We start from the raw sequence: 25,674 nt of genomic DNA on the forward strand, positions 1-25,674 counted from the left end.
AAGATATTTTTGTTCTTTGAATAGGTTTAATTACTATTTGATAGGTAACTCATATCTTTCCCATCAAACATGTATGGCAGCACAGCAGCGAAACAGCGTTTTTTTTGCCTGAATGACACCCTACTGTCTTCTATTGCAGCAAAAAAAATGTGGTCCTACAGTAAAGTCTAATGGAATAAAACTTAGCTATTTTTCCTTCTTTTCTTATGTAGAAGATTACTGTTAAAGGAGGTAGGTCAGACTAATCAGCCATTAGAAAACTGGCGTTTTGGAATTGTGCTGATTATTTTTCATAGGAAGAATAACTACATGTAGTACTTTTCAGTATGGTATCATTGCTAAATGTGTGCAAAAAAGTTACTACTTCTGGAGGAAGCTTGAACTGTCTCAATCTTAGCTTTCATGTGCAATATCATGGATTCAGAGTTTCAGTTATTGGTGGGAATGGGTTTGCTGCAATGAATTAACAAAAGTTTAACCACTTAACGTACCATCTCTCTGCGTTATCTTTTGGTCCTGTTATTTTTGTGGCCAGTTTGGAACAGCAGTGTTAGATTTGACTACAGGTGGCAAACACCATGTCTCAGGTGTTTTATACCCTTCAGCAGAACTCCACTATTCAAACAGTGATTTAATCTGCGACTTTGACAGTAGAGAGTAGTGAAGCAAAGCACTCCTGCAGCCTATGTAGCTCTTGGTTGGGAGGTAACAGTTAAGAATATAACCTTGTGTGAAACCAGAACTCAACTATTCATTGTCAAACCAGAGAGACTCTGGGAGCTGGTAACCCAACATCGAGCTCAGTGCTGGGGCAGGCTCTTGGGGAGGCTTGTGCAGCACCAGCCACCTGCCTAGGAGGTTACAAAGTACCTTACACAGAACCAGCAGTGCAGCTGTGTTTGGGGATTCACAACATAACCCCTAATTCTTCATTGGAGTGCTAGAGGAGTTCTTCTATTGCAGAGATAGTGAGGTGAGGTCTCCCCTCTCTGCTCACTTATTTTTGAATACCAGGCAACTGCAAGCCACACAGTCTTATCAGGCCTGCCTTTATTTTAACAAAGTTAAGAATTACTTGTTTAAAAAAATTTTTGAAGAGGCAAGTTTTGTAGTGAGCTAGCATATCACTAGCTGAGCTGATTATTATAAAAATTTTCCTTCCCTGCACAAGCATTTCTTGAAGTTTGAAACATGAACAATAAATTTCAAGCAAATTGCTGACTTAGGCTATTGCATCTGCAACAGTGTTATGATCATGATCTGATACTTCCTGATAGAAATGGAGATTACACACCCAGTACTGAACTGAAGTAAGTAACTTCATTTGAGCAATAAAACTTTCACCCTGCTAATTCCTGTGGCCATATATGTACGTTCTCCCATGATCTGTCCTGAAGCCTCAAAACAAAATGGATCATACTTCATTGCAGGCCACTAGGCAAAATTTCTATTGAATGACACATGAGGCTGTATCAGTGCTGTCCTAATAAGCTGAGAGAAATAAATAATTTTCATTCAAGTCTTTCACAGTTGGCATTTCTAGTGAGAGAAAGCCTTGCCCCTTTACTAGGATTTTTTTGAAGACTACAAGCATTTAGACCTCTTTGGAGAAGTAATTGCAATTAGGTAAGCTATGTTGCATTTTAATAAAGTTCTGTCACTGTGGGTTTAGAATATAATAGAGCTTTAAAAAAGAAAATCATCTGTTAAAGTCCTCGGGCTTTTTCACAATACAGTACAAGTAAGTAAGTAAAACAATGCATCTTACTGCCAACCCTGAACAATATGCCAAGTTTGTCTAATACAGTGGGACATGTATGCACAGAAGCATTTATTGCTGAGTAGTATGGCTGCATGGTTAAGGACATATCTTTTAAACTGAACTGAGGATTCTTATGCATCCTTACCTTGGTACTCAGGCACATATAGACTAATGTTGGAAACCTTTCTTCATATTTTTACTAGAACTTTAAGTACACATGTAGTTCCCTCCCCCCCCCAGTCGCTTTTTACAATGGTACATTTTGGTTGAAGGAGATTATGCACATTGTAGAAGGCTAAGACTGCTCTAAGTTATATATACTAGTTAAAACAACTAAATTAAGCAGCAAAAAGGGCTGCTGAGCCTATTTTAAATCTTCCAACAGCCTTTTCACATCAGTCATAAAAATGACAAATTTGAGGAAAGAAGGTATTAGAACAAATTAGAACCAACACAGAAGGGAAGAGTAGTCTGCAAAATCCCAAGCTGAGACTTCATAGATCAAGTGTTTTGAAAACCATCAAAGGTCAAATCTGCAAGACGCTCTGTTGTTGTCCATCTCAGCTTTTACTTAGCCTGTACATAAGGAGCTTTAATTTAGAGATGATAAAGTATATATAATCACAATCAGATAATGAAATACAGCATTTTAACTATTTGTAGATTTGGTAATTTAGTCCACTTGTTTCCAAAAGCTCTTAGCTGGGAGGCAGGGAGAGCAAGCACAGGAGAACAAGAAAAGGGTTCTAACTGATCTCCACCTCAATGAGAAAAAGCAAGAGAGCACTGCAAATACCATCACCACAATTGTGATTGGTGAAGGGAAAATCAACCTCACTACCATTCCCAGTTAGTGTCATATTAGGAAAGTTGAGTGATTTAACAGCATCAGCCCGCCCTTTTGAATTTCAGAGAACTTGAACACTAATGGCACTGAGAATAACTAATCAGATCCATTGAAGTCAGCCAACTTTGTCATTTGAAAACACTAAACCCTGACCTCAAACTGTATCCAGAGGAGACAGCCATAATTACCTGAAAAACTCCTCTAGAGCCACTTCTGAAAAGGAAGGTCCATTGCAAATTGTAAGTTATTATATCACCCTTTAATACTGTGTTTAGCATTACCGCTTTAAAAAGGTCAAATTCCAATAAAGCATTTGTAGCTGTTCAAGTTATAAACAACATATGACATTCTAACATAGAACTGAAAAGGCAGTATGAGCTATTGCTAGTGCCATCTGAATGACGCTGTCTTCAAACAGCAGGTTTCCTTTTAATTCTCTGTTTTTACACCCATTAATTTACACATTATACTAAATAATACGGTAACTTTTAAAATATAGTATTGCATAATTGCAGCATAGAATAAACTGACTGATAGGCTCTGGTTCATAAATATATTGAATTTTTAGCCTGTGACAGATTCTTTTAAATAACATGTCCGTATTGAATAATAAAGAAAACAATGTTTTTATACTTCTACAAAATACTTTTTAAAATTTTTACTTCTATTTTTTCAGTAGGTGATGATTTTTATTAAGGTACACAGTGAACTACCCTCTTTCTCCCCTCCCAAACAGACTGGTTAGCATCTGTTTGATTCATATGCTGTGACTTTTTCCTGCTGCTTTCTATCAACCTTAATTGTGAAAAATGGTGCCTTGTTGCCCTTTTGATATTATTTTGGAGATTGACTCAGCCTTAAAGTATCCAGATGCGTACAGTTGTACAAATATCTGTGGAATTAGCTCACTGAGGTCTGGTCCGCAATATTTTTAATTGACTTACATGTTCTGTGGGAAAAGAAGAATCATAAAAAGTCTTTGCTATAGCATTCCATTCTTCACTAGGGTCTCCCTGGGGGTCTTGGTGGATACTACAGATATTCAAAGTGTCAGCAGCTCTGTTGAAACTGGTAGAACCTGATTGACAAAAAGGAAATGGTAACAACTGCAATTTAGTCTCTAGGCACTAACTGTAAAGTAACTAAACTTCTGGTTTACCTCTGATCTTAAAAACAAATGATTTTGTTTTAAATCATTGAATCTCTGTTGCAGGTTTTTCCCTCTTCATTTTTTTCTTTCACATACTTCTGCATCTATTTTGTCTCTAAAAATGACTCAAGTTTCCATTCTGATTATAAATGTTTAATACTGTTTTTCACAATTAAATTAATTGCAAATTAAAATTGTGATTTATAGAAAAATTGTTTTCTGAATATTCTAACTCAGATTTTTTTCAAACCATGCTACCTTATCTGTACATCACCTTCTGATAAATAAAATACATAATTATTGCCATCCTGACATATTGCAGGGTGAGTTGTTATAATAAAAAAGACATTCTAAACACAAAGGTATATAGACAGATAAAGACCATCTTTTAGATAAGAAGTCTTTTTGTAAATGGATATACCTAATATTTCATGAAATTAGGCAATAGCTATCTACCAAAGGTAGAAAGGACAAATAAGCAGATTAACCATAGCTAAGAATAAGGCCCCAATCCTGCAGTGACTTTATGCACTGTTAGTAGACTCTACTAAAACCAGTATCAAATTCTTTGCAAAATCAAAACACAAGTGTACTTTCAAAATTATTGATAATGTAAATAATAGCTGTTATTCCACTACACAGATACCTGTCAATCACTGCTATAATAGTAAAATCATTACCTTATGAAATGTAGCAGAAAGACTTTTAATTAAGAGTACTGTCATTTTCTCTTTTAGGGGAGGGTAAAAAGGAAGGCAGCTGTAGTTTTAGGTTTGATTTTTTTTTAATCAAAGTTCTTCAGGAAGATCCTGCTCATTCAATGTTGTTGTTTAAACAGCAAATTACATTGTGGTTAGGCAGTAAAAGGAATTCTTCTGGATAGGCTTACTGAACCCTTTCACCAATTCTCTCTATCTTACCTCATCTAGAAAGCAATTGGTAATTGAAAGTCTCCCTAGGTCTCCCATACTGCTAAAAAGTATGCTTCAAAGTACAAACTTTTTTTTTTTTTTTTTTTTTTTTTTTTTAAGAGATGTTGTCCACATGGATTCTACTCCAGGTTTGGCATCTGGCAAGCTCTTTTTTTTTTTTTTCTTTTTTTTTTTTTTTTTTTGGGGGGGGGGTAAAAAAAAAAGAAAAAGTCTCAGATGTTGCAGTGCTGAGTACAGCAATGCCTTGCTTTTCAGTGCCCTGTCAGGGACATTCTTCTACTCCCTAAGAGGCAGCGAAGGGTTGAGAGAAGCTGAAGTCAAAACCTATCTAAATTAGCCAGTATGATGACAGGGAGAGGCAGATCTGGGACCCAGCCCAAGATCTTCAGCTGTGAAGCTTTGCCAGAGGTAAAGAGGTCTGGTGACCCTTACTGGTTACTAAGCAACTCATCTGGGGAATGAGGGACATATTCAAATCCTCACTGGCTGAGCTCTGTCAGGCATCAGCTAAATTTCTCACCTTTTTTGAAACTGTTCTAAATTACAGACCTTGTTAGCTCCTGTGGGTGAGCCTCTCAGACTCGCTTCTTGGAATTAGCCTACTTTGCATACAGAAAGGTTTCTGACAAGAAAAGGAGGAAGAACACAAGAACTCCAGATAGTGCTCTGTCTGTGCTTAGAGAAAAGATACATGCAGAACATCACATAAGTGTGCATTCATTTTCTTGGTGAGGCAGGTATCAAAATTCACATCTTTAGAAGAAACAATGTACCATCTGAGCTCATGATTCTCCTATTTTGCTATCACTACTATTGTTTTGGGGATGAAAGCTCATCTGAAATCAAACTTGGAAAAAATGTGTATATGCAAATATACATAGGCAAGAGACCAACTACAGAAACAAAATTACCTGTGAACCTATATTCCTAACAGCAGAAGAACATAAGGAATCACACTGCAGGTGTTCTATCTCACTGCCATCAGCCACAAAACTAAGGGACAGCATCCATTCTGGTCTTATGAAAACTCACTCAAGTGGTGAAGCTCAAAAACACTGAAGACAGCAGCAAAGCCTCAAACAGACACAAAACACCCTATATTGTGGATCTAGCTATTTTGAAAGACATTTAAGGATCCAAACTTCCACTCTTCTAAGAAGCAGGGTCTTCCAGAGACTACCAGATAATCTGCTTTTTCAAGTTTACGGCACATATGCATTAAGAATAGAATCTGCAGGCAATCTTTATTTTGAGAAGGGAAAACACGACCTAAACGATTTTGATTGTATCTCCTTAGTGAGGTAGAGCAACATATGGAAAGGTTTTGAAATCACCTTACTGTGGAAATAGATATTATTTTGGTAAGAGACTGAGTTAAAAAATATGGGGGTAATCTAGTGGTTTATTGCAAAACAAATCTAAAATACAGTTCTTCCATATCTCAGTAATGATTTAGAAACACACAGAACAAAATTCATATTTATCATTTGCATATGCAAAATATCATTCAGCAAATAGTCACCAAATGCCAACAACAAAAGATGAAAAAGCATCTCAGAAGATGAAAAAGTGCTAACAGCCAGGTCTGTTTCCCAGAGCTTCAAAGAATGTAAACTTCTCCTTTCACACTCACCATATTCAGATGGTTCTAAGTGTCCATCTGAATTTAAGATGTACAGACAAAACAAACAAGTAAGCTTTCTTGTAAAGCCAATTCAAGGAAGCATCTACTGGTTCATAAATTACCCCAATTTTTATGCAAAATAAGTGATTTCCAAAGTGATTTTATGCACTCAGCAGTTTCCAAAAGATGCTCAATACTTTTCAGGTCATATGCAGAGCCCTGATAGAATATGCTCTACACTGGCGTTAGAAATGCCTATGAACATTAGAAGAAAGACAAAGTTTATTTAATCAGATAATTGAGCAAAGAAAAGCTATTTAGTTGCATTCACACTGTAAATTAATTGAGATATCTCATCTTTCATTTTTCCGTGTAACTGAAATATCAGAAGTTTTACATTTTTCTCATTACACTAAACTGCTTACATGCAGAAATTTTAAATTTTGATTTTTTTCTAAGTATATCCAATACATACTTCAAAATATGAAGGACTATCTTTCTTACCTAGTCCCATTTCTTTCCTGACAACACTTTCACTGAGATTTTGACACTGTGTTTTTGAAATAATCTTTCTGTTTTCTGCCAGACCTGGTTGTTTCTCTTTCAAAAGGGAAGGTTCTTTGGAAGCTGAAGTCCACATTGTTTGACTTCTCACTTGATTTACTCTTGAACAAGAACTGAGATCTAAAAAATTTAAGTATACTGGAGTTTCCTCAGCTTTCTTATTGGAGGTTGAAAGATCAAAGGATAACCTTTCACTTATGTTTACTAAATTTCCAGATGTTCTCGTGGGTAAAGAGCATGATTCTTTCAGGTGACCCTCAGCAAACTTACTTCCTGGAACTGTATTATTTAGTGAATCTTTTTTCTCTTTTAACAATGCATTATTTATTGAATTATCCTTAATCTCCAGGGAATGTTTATTTTTGATGGATTGTATCTGGGTAGCATTATTAACTTTTTTACATGGTATTAGTTTATCTGTACCACTTCTGTCTTTTGAGGTTTCTTTATGAATGATTATTTCAAGACCATCAGCATTTACTGCAGATAGGTTTTCAGCATTCAAAGCACATGTATTTGTATCTCTTCCTGTTTGCTCAGTACTGGTTTGTTCAGGTTGGTTGCTTTGCATGTCATCCACGCTCACTCCTCTGCCTGCTTTTGCAGCTAAACTGCAAGTACCTCTGAGAGGCCCATTATTGCTACGTTCTTTTGTCATGTCATCGCCGCTCGCCTTATCGCAATGAACAGTGGGTAAATGTGCAGCATCAGGCGCTGGGAAACCAGCGCACAGTAGATCATCACTGCTGCTCATGTTTCTGACATTGTCATTGCAGTTTCTCTCCTCAAGGTCTATATGTTTCTGTTTACATAGAAATTTATCCATATGTAAATCACTCAGATTTAATGTGTTTTTTTCTGTTTCACCTGGTCTGTTATCTACATAATTGTCATTGTCGAGCAAGCTACATTCCTGGTATTCTGCCTGATGATTTTCTTTAGTATAAGATGGGATGCCAAAATTTAATTCCTTAGTTTGATGACTGTCTGTGCTTCTCTCAGGCCCAGCATTCTCCTCAGTGCTAAGAACCACTTCACACTCTTTGTTGGGTGCTTCAGTCATAAGGTCACTTTTGTTGTCTTGTATGGCATTTGTCTTTTTGTCTGCATTAGTACAAGGTGATTCATCTGCAGCGCTGCCTAACTCTTGCTGGCTGGAGTTTGTCTCCTGACGCGCATTCTTCTTGTAGACACCTGCTATGTCAATACTGTCTACAAATACCTTTCCAGTTTCCATGTGGCGTGCTGCCAGTGAATCAGTGCTGTCCTGTAGCTTACATTCTAAACTCGCTTTCTTTTCCTCCGGCAGCATTCTGGAGGTTGTTCCTAAATTTTCTGCTGCTTTGCACTGAGTGACACATATTTCCCAGGCCTGTCCTTGGGTAAATAAATCAGTGTCTGTGCTGAGGGTATTCTTCCTGGAAGAAGCCTCCCTTTGATTTTCTTCATAAGGGCTAGCAACATTAGCTTCATCCTTACAGCTGTGTTCAAGAACTTGTAAAACTGTTAAAGTAAGTGTATTCTCTAGTTAGTGACAGCTGACCCAGAGGTTAAAAAAAGGTTATTTTTACAGTTTAAAATTTCCAAAAGATGTACTCAATATTAATGTTGAGACTAATTTTTATATTACAGTGCAATAACATTTATAAATACATACATACCCATACATATACAAAATATATACAAGCACATCAAAAAGTTAAAGATAAATATTATATTACAGTAACTTGCAAAATATTTATGAAGTGTTCAAACAAAAGATATTAACATTCATTATATTTTAAGTATGAATTATATTTAAGTATGAATTATGATAGTTAAAATATTTCCCAACTGGTATGTTAGCCTTATTATTGAAAAACATCTTCATTATGAACTTGTAACACATACTTAACAAGTTATTATGTATTCCTTTCTAAATAAAGTTTAAGTCACTGGTCTACTACTGCAAGTGCATTTATCTTTCTTTTCGAAAGTAGTATTTTAGCTAAATAATAAAAAAATATATATATTTAAGGGACTACATTTGTACTAAAGGAATATGCTATGACTTCATGGTTTGGGGACAGTAAGGAATAACTAAAGCATTTCACTATCAGAAAGGTGTTTTCTGAAAATATAGCTGAAGGCTGTGAGCACTGGTCTTTTTAAGTAGTAACCAACTATGTAGTTAATAAGCTCTTAACTTTTCACTTACTGTTGCTACGTTTTAGTGACTGAGCATTAGAGCCTGAGTACATTTTCTTTAGGTAGCTCCAAAAAATTATGTACTGGAGCTATAAAGTTCTTTGTATACAAATGTATGATGATTATGCCCAGGAACAGACCCTTTATTGTCCTGTGCAGTACAATCACTCTCTTAGGCCTTTTCTCATTGGTTTATGAGAACGGGAAAGAGCCTTTTCCTGGTTTTGCTTCTATACGTGGGATAAGCATTATAGTTCTTCCTAATCCATATTCACCTCTTGAACTGGCATGCAGAAAAATTATTGCAACAGCTTAAAGGTTGACAGCACATAGATCTTATTTAACGTCCCAAGGCAGCTCCTAGTAGTACTGTGCTTTCATTCAGAACCTTGTGTACTTTTCAGAGATCAGCACTACTGACACCAAGAATCATTGGTACGAAAACATTTAATTCAGGATTCAGGCATTCTCTTGTCATATACTGTATCTGTAAACATTTGTACTTTCATTAACAACACTACTTATCTCTAATGTCCATGTAACATTATTACTTTGTTCCATCTGTACTTCCATGCTTAATGAGTCGTTCATTGTGTTTTTTATTCCGACTTCTTCTTCATGTCCAAAAATACTGTCTTTCCTTATATATTGCATAAACTCTTTTTCTTTCTGAATAGCCTGTATTTCACTGTCTTTTGATTGCTCTTGACCACACTGGCATAAGAAGTAACAAAAAATTATACATATTCTAATAGTTTACTACAGTTTCTGATTAGGTTTAATATTCAGGACCTGAAGTCTTTTTACAATTCTGATGTAAACCAAAGACCACTCTTTTGAAGTAAATACCATTAAAAGCAGGCTAACACTCTAGAAGAACAGGAAAGAAACAAGGTCATGCTATACTACAGTTCATAGGAGAAAAAAAAAAGTGACAGAATTTTCAGATGAAGGAATGTGTGATCTACATGTGCTGACTGGATCACTCCCTCTGTCAGCAGGCTAAATCAGTGACTCGTTCAATAATTACATGGGCGGGGAGGGGAATCCACAATTGCTAATTACACTCCAACATGTGCATACACACACATGCTAACCACTTGGAGTTTTTAGCTTAGTTTCGTAGGCAAATAAGGCTTATGAATTCTGCAGTCTCTGTCACCCAGTTCCCTCATTCCCTCCCCGATGACTTTTGAACCTGAATTTGAGTCAAATTCAACAGGACTAGAAGCCTAAGAAATGTTAAATTCCATGAAGTTCTGTGAAAACTCTGAGCTGTACAATGAAGAAACATCCTAAGAAAAAGCCACCAAAGAAAAAGAAAATGCATCCCTTATCTGTTCTATTTGGTAGCCAAGAGGCAGAGAGCGCATGCTGACTCTTACCCTAAAGATAGGATATAAACGTAAGTAGATGTGGGAGGGAGCAGGGGTATTGCTTAGTTCATAAAAGACATGAGAAAGCTAAAGATACTTGGGTGACTGGAGGTGTTGGAGAAGGAAGGCTGCGATGTGGGAGGGAGTTACAAGGGAGTTACTCTTTTTCTCATGTTTTGTTATTATCTCCCCATCATTCTGATTTGATGCTTTTTTTTTTTAAATCAATTTCACAAAGTGCTAGCAATTGCAGACATTTAAAAATCATGATAGATGCAAAAAAAACCCACAAAACCTCAACTGACTTAAAATTAGTATTTTTTGTTTGCTAACTTTTTAATTAGTTTAATTTGCTGCTTAGCTATATACGGATTTGGCATCATATATTCTAAACTTTCTTTTCAAATACAAATATTAGAAATTTACTTTTTCTTTCATGAAAGCTATAATTATTTTATAATCTTTTGTTTGTAGGAGCTGGGCTTTAGACAGAAACACCAAATAACCCAGTAAAACTGTGCATGTTACTCTTTCATAGAGGTACAGAAGAACTTACCCCATTCTTTGGTATGGGCTGAACTGTTGAATGCACCTGGAACAGGATAAAATGTTCTTAGGAGGAGAAAATTCTTACATAATTTCTCTACTGATTTTCAGAAGGCTGAATACACCTAGTTTCCATTAACTTCAAATGGCTCTTCAGCACTTCTAAAAATAAGGTCCAAGATGTCTAAATTAAAATGCCTAAATATCAAACCTGGATTTTATTTTAAAAGTTTTACCTTTGATTTAGCAAAATATAACTAACATATCTAAGGTGACGTTTCCCTCTGTAGCATATTTCACATTACGAAATTCAGAATCTTCTCAAAACCTCTCTCTATATATATGTATACACACATACACACATATGCATGCACAAGAATTACAATAACCTGTTGCTAAGTGTAGCCAAGTTCTTTGATGGTACACAGCTGTATTACAGGTGATATTAAATGATATGTAAAGCATATCATTAAACATATACATAAATAAAAAGGGGTGTAATTATTCACACTTGAACTTGGCTTCGTGATGCCGCCTGACATTGTACCTTTCTTTTACAAAGCGGCCTTTGTTTACTTACCATTCCACAAGTTAGGCAATATGAAGGAATTTACATATATGCTAAATTTCATGCCCCACAAATAATCACAAGAATTTCAGATTGCACAAGGTGTAAAAATATATGTATATTTCAGTGCAACGTTGGGAGCCATGGTTAATATCTAACATGTATGCTAACAACCCAATGCCCTTTTATGTTATACTAGCCTCTAACTCATTACTGACACAAGGTGAAATGCCACAAATCAGAATCATCATCTTCCACAGCTCCTGTAATTTCCTGGCAGTTTTCTACGGCAGATTTGACTCAGCCTAACCGGCTTAGCTTTTGAAATCTCATGACCATAAAACACAAAGTGGTATTGCAAATTGCCATAAGATAATGTAAGATACAAGTTTGGAAGACATCTCAGACATTTTTTGTGTTTATAAACATATGCTTTAAGCTTATCTACTTTTGAACACATATTTATCTGAGTAAGCATAAGTACTATTTATCATGAATGACTAGTAGCATGCCTTGATTCTGCATCCTAAACATAACATAAATTCATATTTTATTTCCATTCAAAGAAACCATGATTTTTAAAATTACACAATTTGCATATACCTTGCAGAATTCATAAAGCTAACTGGGTTGCATGATGAATATTCATGTCAGGTCTAATTTCCACTGCAATATTAAGCATGAAGAGACATGTATGTATACATATGTGTGTGCAGGTTTTATACATACAATAACCCCCCCCCCACACACACACACACAAAATGTAGTTTGTATATACATACATATGTATAGTGTAAAGAACTTCCTTTTCTTCCAAATTCTAAATTTTATTATGATTTGTCATTTTACTGGCAATTCACAGACTAGTTCTTAAAAAAAAAAATCTGATTTACAATCCTAGTCTATAAAGGTGTCTTCATGACACTGAAAGCAAAACCATGCACATGCAAAATGAATTTTCCCTCCTTTGAAGGAGAAATGATTATGTGAATAACTGTAATGAAAAGATGAACTAAAGAAAGAAAAAAGATGGCATACCCAATATTCAGCCAAACAAGAGAATATACTCAATACACAGGGAAAGTTTTTATTACTCTTCATGTTGTTTCTGCATTATAAAGGACTGGACTATAAATCTGCAGTCCAGTTTAAGTAAGGGATAGCACGTAGCTGCAGTGCTACATGCTGTTCTTTTTGCTCCAAAAGAGAAGCTATCTGTGCTTAACCATTTGCTGCTGACTTCTCATACATGCCCTGAATACAGAACTGAGCATGAACTTGGTTCATCTTGCAATGCAAGTCAAATTCTAGTTCAAGCCGCACTGCCTAAAACAGCCTTCTGCTTCCTGCATTCATTTGCTTGTTCAGCCTGCTGTGCCTTTAATGATTCTTAAAAATACTAAGCAAAATAAAGTTAATCTCTATGTTGATAAGATGAAAATTCTGATCTGTCCTGTATTACAGAGGCTGAAATTAGTTCCTCTGAGTAGAAGTTTCCACCTTTCCAAGGAACTTGAATACAGGCAAAGGGTCAGTGGGTCTGCACAGATAGTATTTGAGAAACATCTATATGTTCATGAAATGGATTTAGTAAACCTAGATTACTTAACATAAATGCTATTTATTATGTATAAGCTTATTAATGAGGCAATGAACATCTTAAGTTTTTATGGAACAAGCACCCATAAAGAAAGGGGAACCTTCTGTGTGTAAATTTTCATTGGGATCTTGGATCATTGATTACATCAGAGAAATTACTTGATCTAGTAATGTCACAGGGAGATTAATGGATACCAGAGCGATTATAAACTGTCATGTCTCTCTGATGCTCTATTTTTTTTTTAAACAAGAAATGGGAAGTGCTGCAGTTATTAGATACACTTACCTGCAGATTTTCTGCTTGCTCAGAATGCTGATTTTCCTGAGGAGAATGATAATCTTCAAGATGTCCATAAACGCCTTTAAGAGAATTCAGCTCATTTTTAATAGTATCCATCTCTTTTCTCATATTTTCCTCCTACAATAATTGAGGGTACACAGAGCACACTGATCTTTACTGCATGTTCAAACATGAAAGACAGCATTTTACAGTGGTATCAACAGCTTAGCAAATTAAGGTGAATCCTTATGCTGAATAATAAAATGAAGGATTCCAAGGAAGTCCTGTATACAGAATAAGATCATTTTGAGCCCTTTCATTCAAACGAGAGGTTTTAATCACATTTCCATTATCTCACAGTTTTTTTTTTTTAACTAATTGGGCTGTGTTCACCTTTTACATCAAGCAGTAACTCTCAAAAAAGTAGGATTTGTATTTGTACCTTTCTTCCTTTTTTTGCTCACAAATGGACATGCTAATCAACATTCATTTTCTACCTACAGTGTCAAGAAGCTATGACTATAGATGATTTGCTTGGTACTGCTTCTGTAAATAGACTCAAGTACCCACTACTTTTTCAGTGAATATGTAAAAATTACATTTTTAGATTTAGAACAAAAAGGAAGGTCAAAAAGACAAGACGCAAGAAGAACAGAAGGGTTATTTTACAGAAATTTCTTCATTTAATTTACAAATGTTATTTCCAGAGCAATGTATGTTAACATTGTCCATGATGCTGCTATATTAAAAGAAATTAAGAGATACCATCTTTAGTTAGCCATAGCAGAAACATGGAAAAAAAGAAATTATTTTCTAAAGGTTAGTTGCAAACATTGCTGAGAAATAAGTGGCAAATTCCCTTGTCTATATGCAAAACTACAGTATAAGACTCTCCTAGAAATCAAGGAGAGGGAATCTTCTGTCCTCAGAGCAGTGAGCATCAGAACAGTGCAGCTATTTTGTAGCTTCAGGGTTATAACCATTGCCATAGTACCGGCAGTCAAAGAGTCTGTGAAAAGCAGGATTACAAGAACAACTTTACATAATTTCCACAAAGTGTTCCCTGAGACAGTCCTCCTACCAACCTCAATACCTTTCCGGCAGTAGGTGCCAATTCAGTAGAAATAGAAGACAGGCTATTAAACAAATGCTACTTAGAGTTTAATTTCTACACATGAAACACTTCTTGCCTTATTAAAAAAGTATTCGTCTTTCTCACTCATACACATGCATTTATTATTGTAGATGATTTTTACAGCTACAGTATTTTGCCAATTATTTTGGACTAAATGATTACTGAAGTATTCTTTAAAAATAAAGTAGTAGAAAGAAGAGCAAATATTGAAGACAAATCATTGTTTGGATGTATGCAGAGATGAATTCATTAAGAGGACATATGGGGCTTTACTTTTTCTTTTTTTTTTTTTTTTAATCCCCTTTCATCCCATAGTCCATGTTGAATACATCCTGTCAAATGAGGACCTCTGCCCTCATGCAGCCCTCCAGCATCTCTACCTGATTCAGTTTGGGGTTGCATTTTTTTCTGGGCATATGGCCCTTCAGAAGTACCTTTAGTTTGTATCACTTCAGTCCATGTGGATGTACGTTCAATTTTTAATATATGATTTAATGACAGGTTTTTTTAGAGTACAAGAGTGTAGCCTAGAAATGTTGGCACACCCTGAATAGGTTGGGTATGAAATTGCTAAGGTTCTGAAGTTATATAAAATTCAATCAATGTAAATGAAAAAAAATATCAACTTCTATTTCTAGGTAATGGAAAGTGTATAATTCTGGAATATTTCTAAATGCTAAATTCAAGATAACACTTAATACTCTGCCTCCTGCTTTACAGAATTGCAGGAAATACACTGACCCGCTAGAGCACAGAAGTCAACATTTTTCCTAATTCTACCTTTTAAAATTATTCATTTCTAGAAAAGTCTGCATTACTGGAAAGGAAATTATATATTTTTTTAAATCATATTATTTCTGCAGTATTTTCTTGGCTTTTAGGAATTATCTGAAATGCTTGATGACTATTTCAAGAACCTTTTAATACTCTAACATTTAATTTAATAAACCTACATCTTTTTTCCAAGTTCTTAGTGCCTTCTCATGCTCATTCTGAAGATTAAGGAACTTTTCTTCATTTTCCTTTGCCTTCTCCCTTTGCAGCTCATTATCTCTTTCAAGGGTCTGCAATAAAATTAATTATCCAAAAAATAATCAATACCACATTAATGAATTTTGATGTGTTTTATGTTGCTTGGACCTTTGCTTCTAACATGCTGAAAGTGCCATACAGATCAGTGATAATGTGCTATCTCAACAATAATTTTCATAAATTAACAGAAAGGTGCTTATAGTTTAGCTAACAGGAAACAGGGGGAGGTTATGAAAAAAGAAATGGCTATAAAAGGGTATAAAAACACTTGCCATTATTCAGTTTCACTGCATAAGTTTTAATGTGCTGAAAAAGTAATATAAAGTGCAGAGATGAGAAATATGAAATGTAGCACAATCTAGGCCCAGTGCACTTAAAGAAAAAACTACTATATAGACAAAGAAAATATCTTTGTTTTGCTTATCAGTGTTTCTACCCTAAATTGTTTAGTAACCTATCCTATAAACTGCATTAACTTTAAATTGCAAAATATATTTATTGGAACATCGAGTATTTAGTATATGTCTGATTATCTTCAATTTATTTTTATTACATCACTGAAACAGAATAAAAGGGCATTAAAATAATAGTACTATTTTCTTAAGTTTTTATATGATAATAATTGTACTTACAACATTTTTTGGTTAACTGTTTCAGCTTTACTGTCATACAGATAAATTACAGCTGTCTTGTGTAAATCAACATAACATTTCTCGCATGTCTCAGGTACTGCTGGAATCTTTAACCTATCATATTTTTTATAGCATACAATATGGAAGATAAAGGACTTACTGCATCCATTATCTACTATATAGATGATACAAATATATTTGATAACGTAGACATAAGTTTAATGCATGCGTGCGTGCGTGTGTGTGAGACTTTGCTTTGAAACTCCACCTGAAAAATGTTAGGTATGGAGACATACTTCAGAGGAATTCCTTTTTACTTAATCTTTTAACTAAAAATGTGAATCTACTTCTTGATTCACTTAGCAACGATTTAAAAATGCCTATATTCATTTATCTATATTATTATTACAGATATATTTTACAAGTATAACAATAAGAAAATTCAGAATACCTCTCATTTGAATACACAGGGAAGAAGTTATTCAGAATCTATCAGAGCAAATCTGTTATATTATTAACTAATTAAAAAGAAGATACAAGCCATACACTGTCTGAATAATCACGCTTACACTCATGTAGCACCTTTCATCCAGTTCTACAAACTAAGAGTCCAAGGCCTCTTTTCTTTGATAAACTTGCTCACATACCAAAGATTCTTTTACTTGTGGCCCAAATGCAACCTCCTCTCAGGTGGAATATAACAGTTATTTACAGCATAGCTCTTAGGATAACACAAGCAGCATATTAATGTACAAACCTAACACTGCAGAAAGAAAAGTTAGCTGTGTTACCTAAGCTTTGCCTGAAGATCTCCACTCCTAAAGCAAACCCTGGCTTTACCCATTTAGCATATAAGATCACTGTTTGAAATGCCTACTGAATATTAGGACTTCCTACTGAAACACCTTTGAAATAACAACAGTTTCAAAATAAACTATCCAAAGTATCTTCTTACAATCATAAAAGAGATGTAGTTAGAAGCAGTATGGACATCAGGAAAATGAGATCAACCCTACATTTGAAAGGGTTAACTGTAAACATTTTTAAATCTGAAGATTCATTGTAGGAATATCAACAGATAAAATACTTTTCTTCCATAAGCAAGCACAGCATCACCATCTTCATTATCGGTTCAGTATTACTGGCGTTGTTGCATTGCTGAAGCATGAAATTTGTGGAGATAAAAGGCGTGTAGTGCAAAACAAAGCTGCATCTGTTCTAAATACATAAATAAATCAATCTAATATTTTTTAATGTACTCAAAGGAAATATTCTAGTTTTGGAGACCAAGAGGAGGGAGACTTCTAATTTGGAGGGATACTGAGTCAAAGTATCTAATTGTTAGAATACTGAGTAGTCCTGAAAGGCTGAGAGGTGATTGATTACAATGACTGGCAGATGAACCATTACTGGGTAAACAGATTGTTCCAGCAATGAGAAGCAGAACTTGGCTATGCCAGAGTTAACATGATCACCTTGCTTAAGTCCTCTCTGAGTTTGTGTGTGGCTTGCAGAATTGAAAATTATGTATATTTTAGTCCTGCGAATCAAGAACATACATGATCAAAAGACCTTTGTAGTACCCCTTCTTAGAGGGGATTCTGAGAAATCTTCTTCTTTAGCTGCGAACAAATCTAATAGAAGCAAGTCCCTCTCTAGTGAGAGGGACTTTAATAATATTTTATGCTAAATACTACAGTTGTATCTGTGTTGAGAAAAAATCTGTAGGGTATACGTTCCTTCCATTTGACCATGGAACACTCTTGGAAAAACACATTTCCAGGCATTATGTCCTTAAGGGTTTTTTTTGTTTTTGTTTTTGTTTTTATTTTTTCCTTTGCAACCTTTCAGGTTGACAAAAAAGTTGTGATAACTTGTGGCAATACATTAACTCTGATGATCAATTTCTCTTTTGGACAAACAGGCTTTTGCCAAGATAGGCCAGTATTCTCCATAAGAAGTCTATTATTTAGACAGGAATAAATACCAACTTAGATTTATTTAAGTTATTAAAGAAGAAAATGTTGGAGTAGCTGATGAATAGAATTGAGCATATGTTAAAGCCAGTTGTATGGAGAGGGGAATACCTGAATTCCTTGCATTCTCAAATATTGTGTCATCCATTAAAGGATTATAACTTGTTTTTCTGAACTCTTAAGGACATTGATATCCTAGTGCTAAGTTTTCCTAGAGAGAATGAGAAAGGCCAGTTTGATCATTCTGGAATGCTACCTTGCAAATGGAAGTGTGCAGTTACCTCAAACCCATAAACAAGTGATTTTTTTTTTTTTTTTTTTTGGTGCATATAAGAGAAAACATTTCCACTGGACTCTACAGTGACTTTTTCCATTTTTCTGTTATTCAGAAGAAACTCTTTAGTGACAAGCAAGGTCCACAACAGGGAAGTAGGATGAAGCACAGGAATTGTACATGACTTCCAGACCCCATTCATAATGTTGAGTTTCTAGAATCAATAAAAATGAAAGCAATAGCTCCGAAGTTTGCAGAAAGTGGGAAGATCTCAAAATATGTATTCAGCCCCCTACTTAGAAGTTCTATTTGCTGCTTTAAAAATGACAATGCAAAATAAGCAGCTAACTTGCTAATGGAACAGCCCAGTAATTGTTTCAAATTGTCAGTCAAATGAGCAACTGCAAAAGGTAACACTATTTTATGACTACTGTTTAAACATAAAGAGACAGATATTTTTGACACATCAAAATAACCCTATAAATGCATATAGGATAAAATAGGGACCTATGACATTCATCTTTAATATAGCAGTTATACACATCATGCCATTTAAGATAAAACAGGGAATCACAGTATTTATATATTTATTGAATTTTACAAAAAAACCCTTAAAATATCTAGCCACATTTATGTTTACAGGTGTGATCTCTTGAAAAAAACATCATCTATCAGATCTCAAGTGCTTATATAAATATTATGAATCCTTTAATTCCTGTTCTCAAGTGAGAATGTCTTTGTTTTGAGAATGCACAGAATGCTCTTACAAATCTCAACCAAGACTAAATCTTAGTTGATCTTAATTGCCACAGTGAAGACTTAGAAGGAATATTTACATCAAACTTTAAAACTCAAACATCAAACTAAGAATTTAAGACTCCTTATATAGTCAACAGAGCTTTCAAAGAGTGAGTCAGAGCCTCCTATTAGTTATCCATGTCTTGTAACACCAAATTCATCTAAAATAGTGATGTCCACAAGAAATTACCTCTGAGGACTACACTGAAGCTTTGATGAATATAAGTGGTTTGTCTTGTGGTTAGAAAATTACAAAATATGAATACCATCCCAATGTCTGATATAAACAGGACCCAAATCAGAGCAAGCTCTCAAAATCGCAATTAGTATCATTGCAAACAAAAATTAATTGTTGGCCTGCACAGGCTACAAAACACAGATCTGTACTCAATTCATACCTTAACAACAAAAAACAAGTCATACTTTTCTTAAGCTCAGACATTTCTGTAGAGTCTTCAAAAGAAAAGTTTCACAGACAGAATTCACAGCTTTAGCTGGAGTTTCAAGGCATACCTACTTATCTGACAGAGGAAATAATAGCTCATGGCTATTATCAGAAAAAAAGCATTTTTAGAATACATCTGCCATTTAATAATCCAGAAACAGAGATCCTAAAGGTGTTATGAAAATCATCATCAATAGGGATGCGTACACATTAAACTAGGAATACAGTATTACGACACCTCTATTCTTTTTTTTCCTCTAAGCTGTGAATATTGTCTTCAACTTATTTTTCCTGAGCTTCAAAAAATTTGCTTTTAGGTACAAAATACTTTTTATCAGTTTACAAAATAATATGAACTCTATCTTCTCACTCTAACAAAAAGTAGTATTGATACTGTGTGAACAGCAACTAATTCTGCTATCTCACTATTTCTGCTGATGACACAACATATAAATAAGAAAGGTTACAGAAGAGCATGCTATATTAATAGTCTCTTGCCTGTAGAATTGCTTAAATTGATCTTGGCCAAAAGTTTCAAACATGCTAAGAGAAAACACTAACCTTTTCCCATTAAGCTGTGTTTTGTCATGTTTAAATGTTTTTAATAAAGCCAATATATGAAAAAGGAACTGGAAAGCTGTGGAGATTCATAATGGACTAGTGGGACTGTTTTCCAAACTGAGAAGTATATTTCCTTGGTTTTAGTGTACGCTCGGATCAAAGAATTTTAATAGCCATGAAAAACTAACACGCTAGACTAACACAAATGCAGCAACCCAGACATCTGAAATCAGTGACTTCTCTTCTTCCCATCACTACAGCTTTATCCAGTACTACAAAGCAGGTACTTTAGTCTCCAGTGAATTTCTAGCTTCTAGTTTCTGATGGAGAGCATAGCTCATCTTTAACCTTAATTGTTCAGTCAAAATGCAAAATACATTTATACTGCAGCAGATTAACTGCTTACATATAGCAAAGTAAAAGTAAAGGCTTATGCAAACTGAATCTAGGTGCAATTCAGCACAGAATCATTTACTTAGAATTAAAAGCATACATCCATACAAAAAGGTAATTCTGAAACTCAGATTGTAGTTCAAAACTTTGACCTTAGAGGCTAAGCAAGGAATGGGATAGTTGTACAGTTACATGGATAAATGATATACAATAATTATTAATAGTCCCATCAAGAGTTGAACCTGAACTCTGCATGGGACACCTGACTGGAGCAGGTATGACCTTAATCTTTCATGTACAGTGGGCCAATTAGATTGTTAGTATAATTTAGACTCTAATCTGTTCTAAGCCCTTTCAATACTCTCAAAGAACAACTGGAAAATGTTGCCATTCCACACCTTCCAACAAGAATACTTACCATCCCTAACATATTCTGCACTGGAGAGCACAGCAAAAAAGGGCTAAGGATATGCTCTTTTTTGGCCCCTCTGCTCTAATAAAATTGAGAACAAGCTTTGGCTGTGAGGATCCGAAATTTTTAAGTATTTTCAAGCAACAAGAAGTATAACTTACATGAAAATTAATTATAAGAAGAAAAGAGAGGCACAAAATCTTTTATTCAGAACTAAATACTTGAAAGCAACCACAAGCACATTCTGGTTTTACCCTCCAGAAACGGTTGATAAGAAATGGCAACCATGATTTACTTTTGGCAGAGAATTAGAAAAGGGAAACCATAGGGTGTGTTTCAAGGTTCATGCTGACAGTTAGGGAGCTGAGGGAGCAATGGAAATGAGGTCAAAAGTTCTGAAAAGCGTACAGATGTCTTTAACAGCCCTACACTTAAAAATACGTAGCAAATAGTAGCAGCTTGTCTACTCAAGAAAAATCTGACCTGATATTCTTCTTTCAGTGCATTTAATTCACCTTCCATTCTAACATTCGTTTGGGTTATTCGCTGAAGCAATTCCTGCACACATTGTAGAGAGCTGAGAATTTCCTTATTAATAAAAACAAATCAAAATATATTGAGTAACATTTTGTTTCTGAAGTTTAAACATTAGATAATTTATATCTTTTAGATTAACACATTTATTTTTTCTTCTGTGAAAGGTTTACAAAATAATGTATTCCCTGTTACAACCAACATCAACATCAGGGAAGGACTTGGAGGAAGAAATCAGGGCTACTCCAAGCTTTTCTGGCCTTTTTCCTGGTAGAAGATAATGCATTCTATTCTTCCTCAATTAATTTTCTTAAAATTAAAATGAGCAATGCATTGATACTTTATTCAGATGCATTATTTTTAAATTGTGTCAAATCCAGCTCCACTGAGAGTTCAGTTTGGCAAAATTTTATGGTACTATATTACAGTTCTGGAAAATATTAAAAAAACCCAGAGAAATTACATGAGGTTTTACTAATGGATCACTGTTATGTGACATTATTCTATATCTCCTGAATTAACAATTAATAGACTAGAACTAACACACATTAGTATTGCATCATATTGTGCTATGATTTATGTACATCAGATTTTGCTGTCCCGATCTGAACCTTTTGTGGTACCTTCATCAATGATGTTATAGCAATAAGCCATTTAAAACTAATACAGCTCATCTCACCCAATTATTTTGTTCTGGATAAATTTAGGGTAAATTTTCAGCATCTTATTCTTCCTCTGTGATGCCAGAAAAACTCCTTTGATCACTATTATGTGGGGTTTGTTGTTTGGTCATTAACAAATAAACATTCACTACTATGAGGAATTATTAATTCCTATCCCAGTTTAAACTCCATGTAATGTGAAATGATACTATATGAACTTTGCATTGAGTTCCACTAACAAAAACTACAGTCCTGACCTGCAATGATCGCATTTTCTTTCAGTCTTCAGACTGGAATTAGAAACCAAGAATGATGACAAGTAACATGGCTTTATTCTGTTATTTCTGTGACACAAGAAAAGTGGACCACTGCAATTATTTCCTCAGTATTTTCCACCTAGGTCTCCAGAGTGAAAGACTAGCATGTTAATCCATCATACTAGATTATTTTCAAATTGTCCAAGTTGGTCCAATACAGAGTTCAAGTATCAAAATTTCACCCATCCTGCAGGATAAGATCATCTTTTTAGAAAGACTCACTGAAAGAAATGGATTGTACCTGACAGAAAATCTGCCAGATAGATAGAACTGATATGACTAAAAAACTATGGAGTATATAATCATTTCTAGGAGAATAAGATCTAAAAAGAGAACCATCCAAAAATGAGTTGATTAATGTGTTTCACAGGTGGTATAGATTTAAAACCTCAAAGATGTTGCCATTAATAAAGTTTGTTGTAGTTAGCTAAAAATGCAGATGGAATGCAGGCAATGAAAGCCACTTTATATTAAGCAATACCAAAGACCTTTCCAAAGATTCTAAGACAGAAGAGATGATCTAGACAAGCCAGTCTCTACTCCCTAAAGACCAGACCAGCAGTTACTGAAGAAGGATCTGCACAGGAACATAACCGAGTCTGAGACAGAAGATAGCCTTAAATGCGCTCAGTTGCTTCAAAATGTATTGAGAGAGAAACATATTATTAAAATAAATTTTCTTCATATACTTAAAGACCTTTCAAATTTATATATTTTTGGTTCTATCACACATGCAGATATAGCCACCTAATTAAAATGAAATTATTTTTAGTATACTTTCATGCGGAGAGAAATAATGTTTGTCTATCATGTTATTCACTGAAGTTTTAAGTTATTCTTAGTCCAGTTTTACAGCTAGAAAACTGAAGCACAGAGATGTGAAATGACTTGCCCAGTGTCATCTGGCAGGTCAGTAACACAGTCAGTTATATCCTTTGTGTCCAGTACAGTGTTCAATTAACTAGACAGGACTGCTTGCCTGCATACGCTTCATTATAAACAGGCTATTATTTAGATAATTTACTCAGCCTCAGTCCAACAACCACTGAAGCCAAAAATTTCACTCAATCCAGACAGCAAATTTTTAGATCTCTGTCATACAAACATCTCAGTCTTCTAAGACCAGCTCTTGGTGAAGACATGAAGTTAATGTCTATATTAGTCCCCTCCTCCGGTTTCTACCAAAACAGGTATGTACTAAAAAAACAACTCATATAAAGCAAAACAGATAAATGTGGGCAATACCAGTCCTTAGATAATACATATAACATAACACATGAACTAGGCAACAAGCATCTCCACAGGAATGCTCTTAGCACATCCAGAACTGTGGGAGCAATGAGGATAGACTGACCATGTACCTCTCTCTTTTTTTTTTTTTTTCCTAATGTTTAATGGCAAGTATTTTTCAAAAGCAAATTCAAAACACAAACTTTTAAGGACTGGAGCAGTGCTGCTGCATTAGCCTTTTGTGACTGCTCAGCAAGTATGCATGCAAGCTGCTGCTCTTGTCCGTCGCTCAGAACAAGGATGATAACACTTCTCTGACATGTTTGATTTAATGACCTGCAGAATGAAAATTCTGCAACTTCCTTGCCATATGATTGGTATGATTTCAGTTTTACCTGTTTTAAATACAAGTAAGCTGTTGGGTACCAGAATGCAGAACAGCAGGCATATTATGCAAACCTTATTGCTTATTTGTATTGAACAGATGTGTGAACAATTATTTTCATAGGTATACCAAGGTTTTCTCATCTGAATTCAGAGACAAAAGTTAAGACTTGGAATAAAGTGTCAAAAATGTAGTTTGCTCTGATAATTTACTTTTTCAAAACCAAGAAGTAAGATCCCATCTGTGTTGTTATTAAATTATTTCTGAACAATAAACAAGTGAATTTAACTAATTTTAATAGGTTAGTATGATCATTTAAGAATCTTAAATGTAATATATAGAATATACATTCTTAAGCAATTTTAAATACCAAAGCTGTATTAACACTCACCAGCTTTTCTTCTTTAATGTGACTGTTTTCTTCTTGAACTTTTTTACTAACTTCTGTCTCCTTAAAAAAAAAAAAAAAGGAACATGAAATACTACAAAAGACATTTAAAATTACCTTTTTTTTTTTTTTTTTTTTTTTTTTTTTTTTTTTTTTTTTTTTTAGTAATAGCGTATTAGCATGAGATTGTGCATCGTCACCTACAGACTGTTTAAAGAATTTAAAGCATTTTTGGAAATGTTTTCAATCAATATTATTTTACTATAAAATTATACTCATGTTCATAATATATTTATTTTCCTAGAAAAGGTAGACAGTCTTGGAAATAATTTTATCATATAGTACATGCAGTTAGGAGAAAGCAATCACTAATCTGTATACATCACAGATCATTGCCATGATGTTTTCTAAATGAGCAACAGAAAATATTAATCAAAAATTTAATTTCTTTGAATACCAAAATACCATTCTGATTTTCTGTTGCAGTTCTTGAAACTCTTTTTCCTTTGCTGCAAGATTGATGTTTTCTTCTCCCACCCTGTACTGAGATGTGACCTTGGACCTTATCAAGTCTGTAGTTACTTTCTTCAGTTCCTTAACACAGGAAATACGTATAAATAGTTCATCCAGTATAGGCATTGCAATTCAAAACAAAGACAAATCTTTTAAACTATCTTGAGTCATGCCCTACTTTTAAATAATGTATGAAAACACCAGAATAAGTTAAACTGAAGAACCGAAATTCATAAAAATGATTAGCTCTACTTTAAACTGTCAAATGTGGTTAAAAGTTTGTTTTCAGCAGTAAAATGTTATTGTACTAACTTTACTCTGTTTGAAGTACTTCTGAATAAAGTCATTACAAAGTCCTTTTTTTTTTTTTTTTTTTTTTTTTTTTTTTTTTTTTTACAAATAAGACTCTGTATTTTGATATTTTCTCTTCCTAAAAGTGTATTAGAAGTGGAGATTGAGTTACACAGTAATTGATATTGATAAAAACACCTACATTGAGATATACAATAGAAATAAAGTACCTACAGGAACTGTTGTGTATGTTCATGGGAA

At 34.5% G+C, this 25,674-nt stretch overlaps 1 protein-coding gene across 1 annotated transcript in view; it reads right to left on the reverse strand.

The window, feature by feature from the left end:
• CCDC73 (coiled-coil domain containing 73) overlaps positions 1-25,674 on the reverse strand; it is a 91,967-nt gene that overhangs the window by 1,626 nt on the left and 64,667 nt on the right. Inside the window, exons 10-18 of the mRNA XM_064512926.1 lie at positions 25,075-25,203; positions 24,613-24,672; positions 21,577-21,681; positions 15,524-15,634; positions 13,442-13,573; positions 10,999-11,034; positions 9,618-9,780; positions 6,820-8,382; positions 3,554-3,687 (exon numbers count right to left, since the gene is read on the reverse strand). Coding sequence (XP_064368996.1) covers positions 3,554-3,687; positions 6,820-8,382; positions 9,618-9,780; positions 10,999-11,034; positions 13,442-13,573; positions 15,524-15,634; positions 21,577-21,681; positions 24,613-24,672; positions 25,075-25,203 — 2,433 coding nt within the window. The remainder of the gene's footprint in view (positions 1-3,553; positions 3,688-6,819; positions 8,383-9,617; positions 9,781-10,998; positions 11,035-13,441; positions 13,574-15,523; positions 15,635-21,576; positions 21,682-24,612; positions 24,673-25,074; positions 25,204-25,674) is intronic.

The sequence above is a fragment of the Dromaius novaehollandiae genome, chromosome 5 (assembly GCF_036370855.1).
Source record: "Dromaius novaehollandiae isolate bDroNov1 chromosome 5, bDroNov1.hap1, whole genome shotgun sequence".
In the NCBI taxonomy this organism is placed as follows: Eukaryota; Metazoa; Chordata; class Aves; order Casuariiformes; family Dromaiidae; genus Dromaius; species Dromaius novaehollandiae.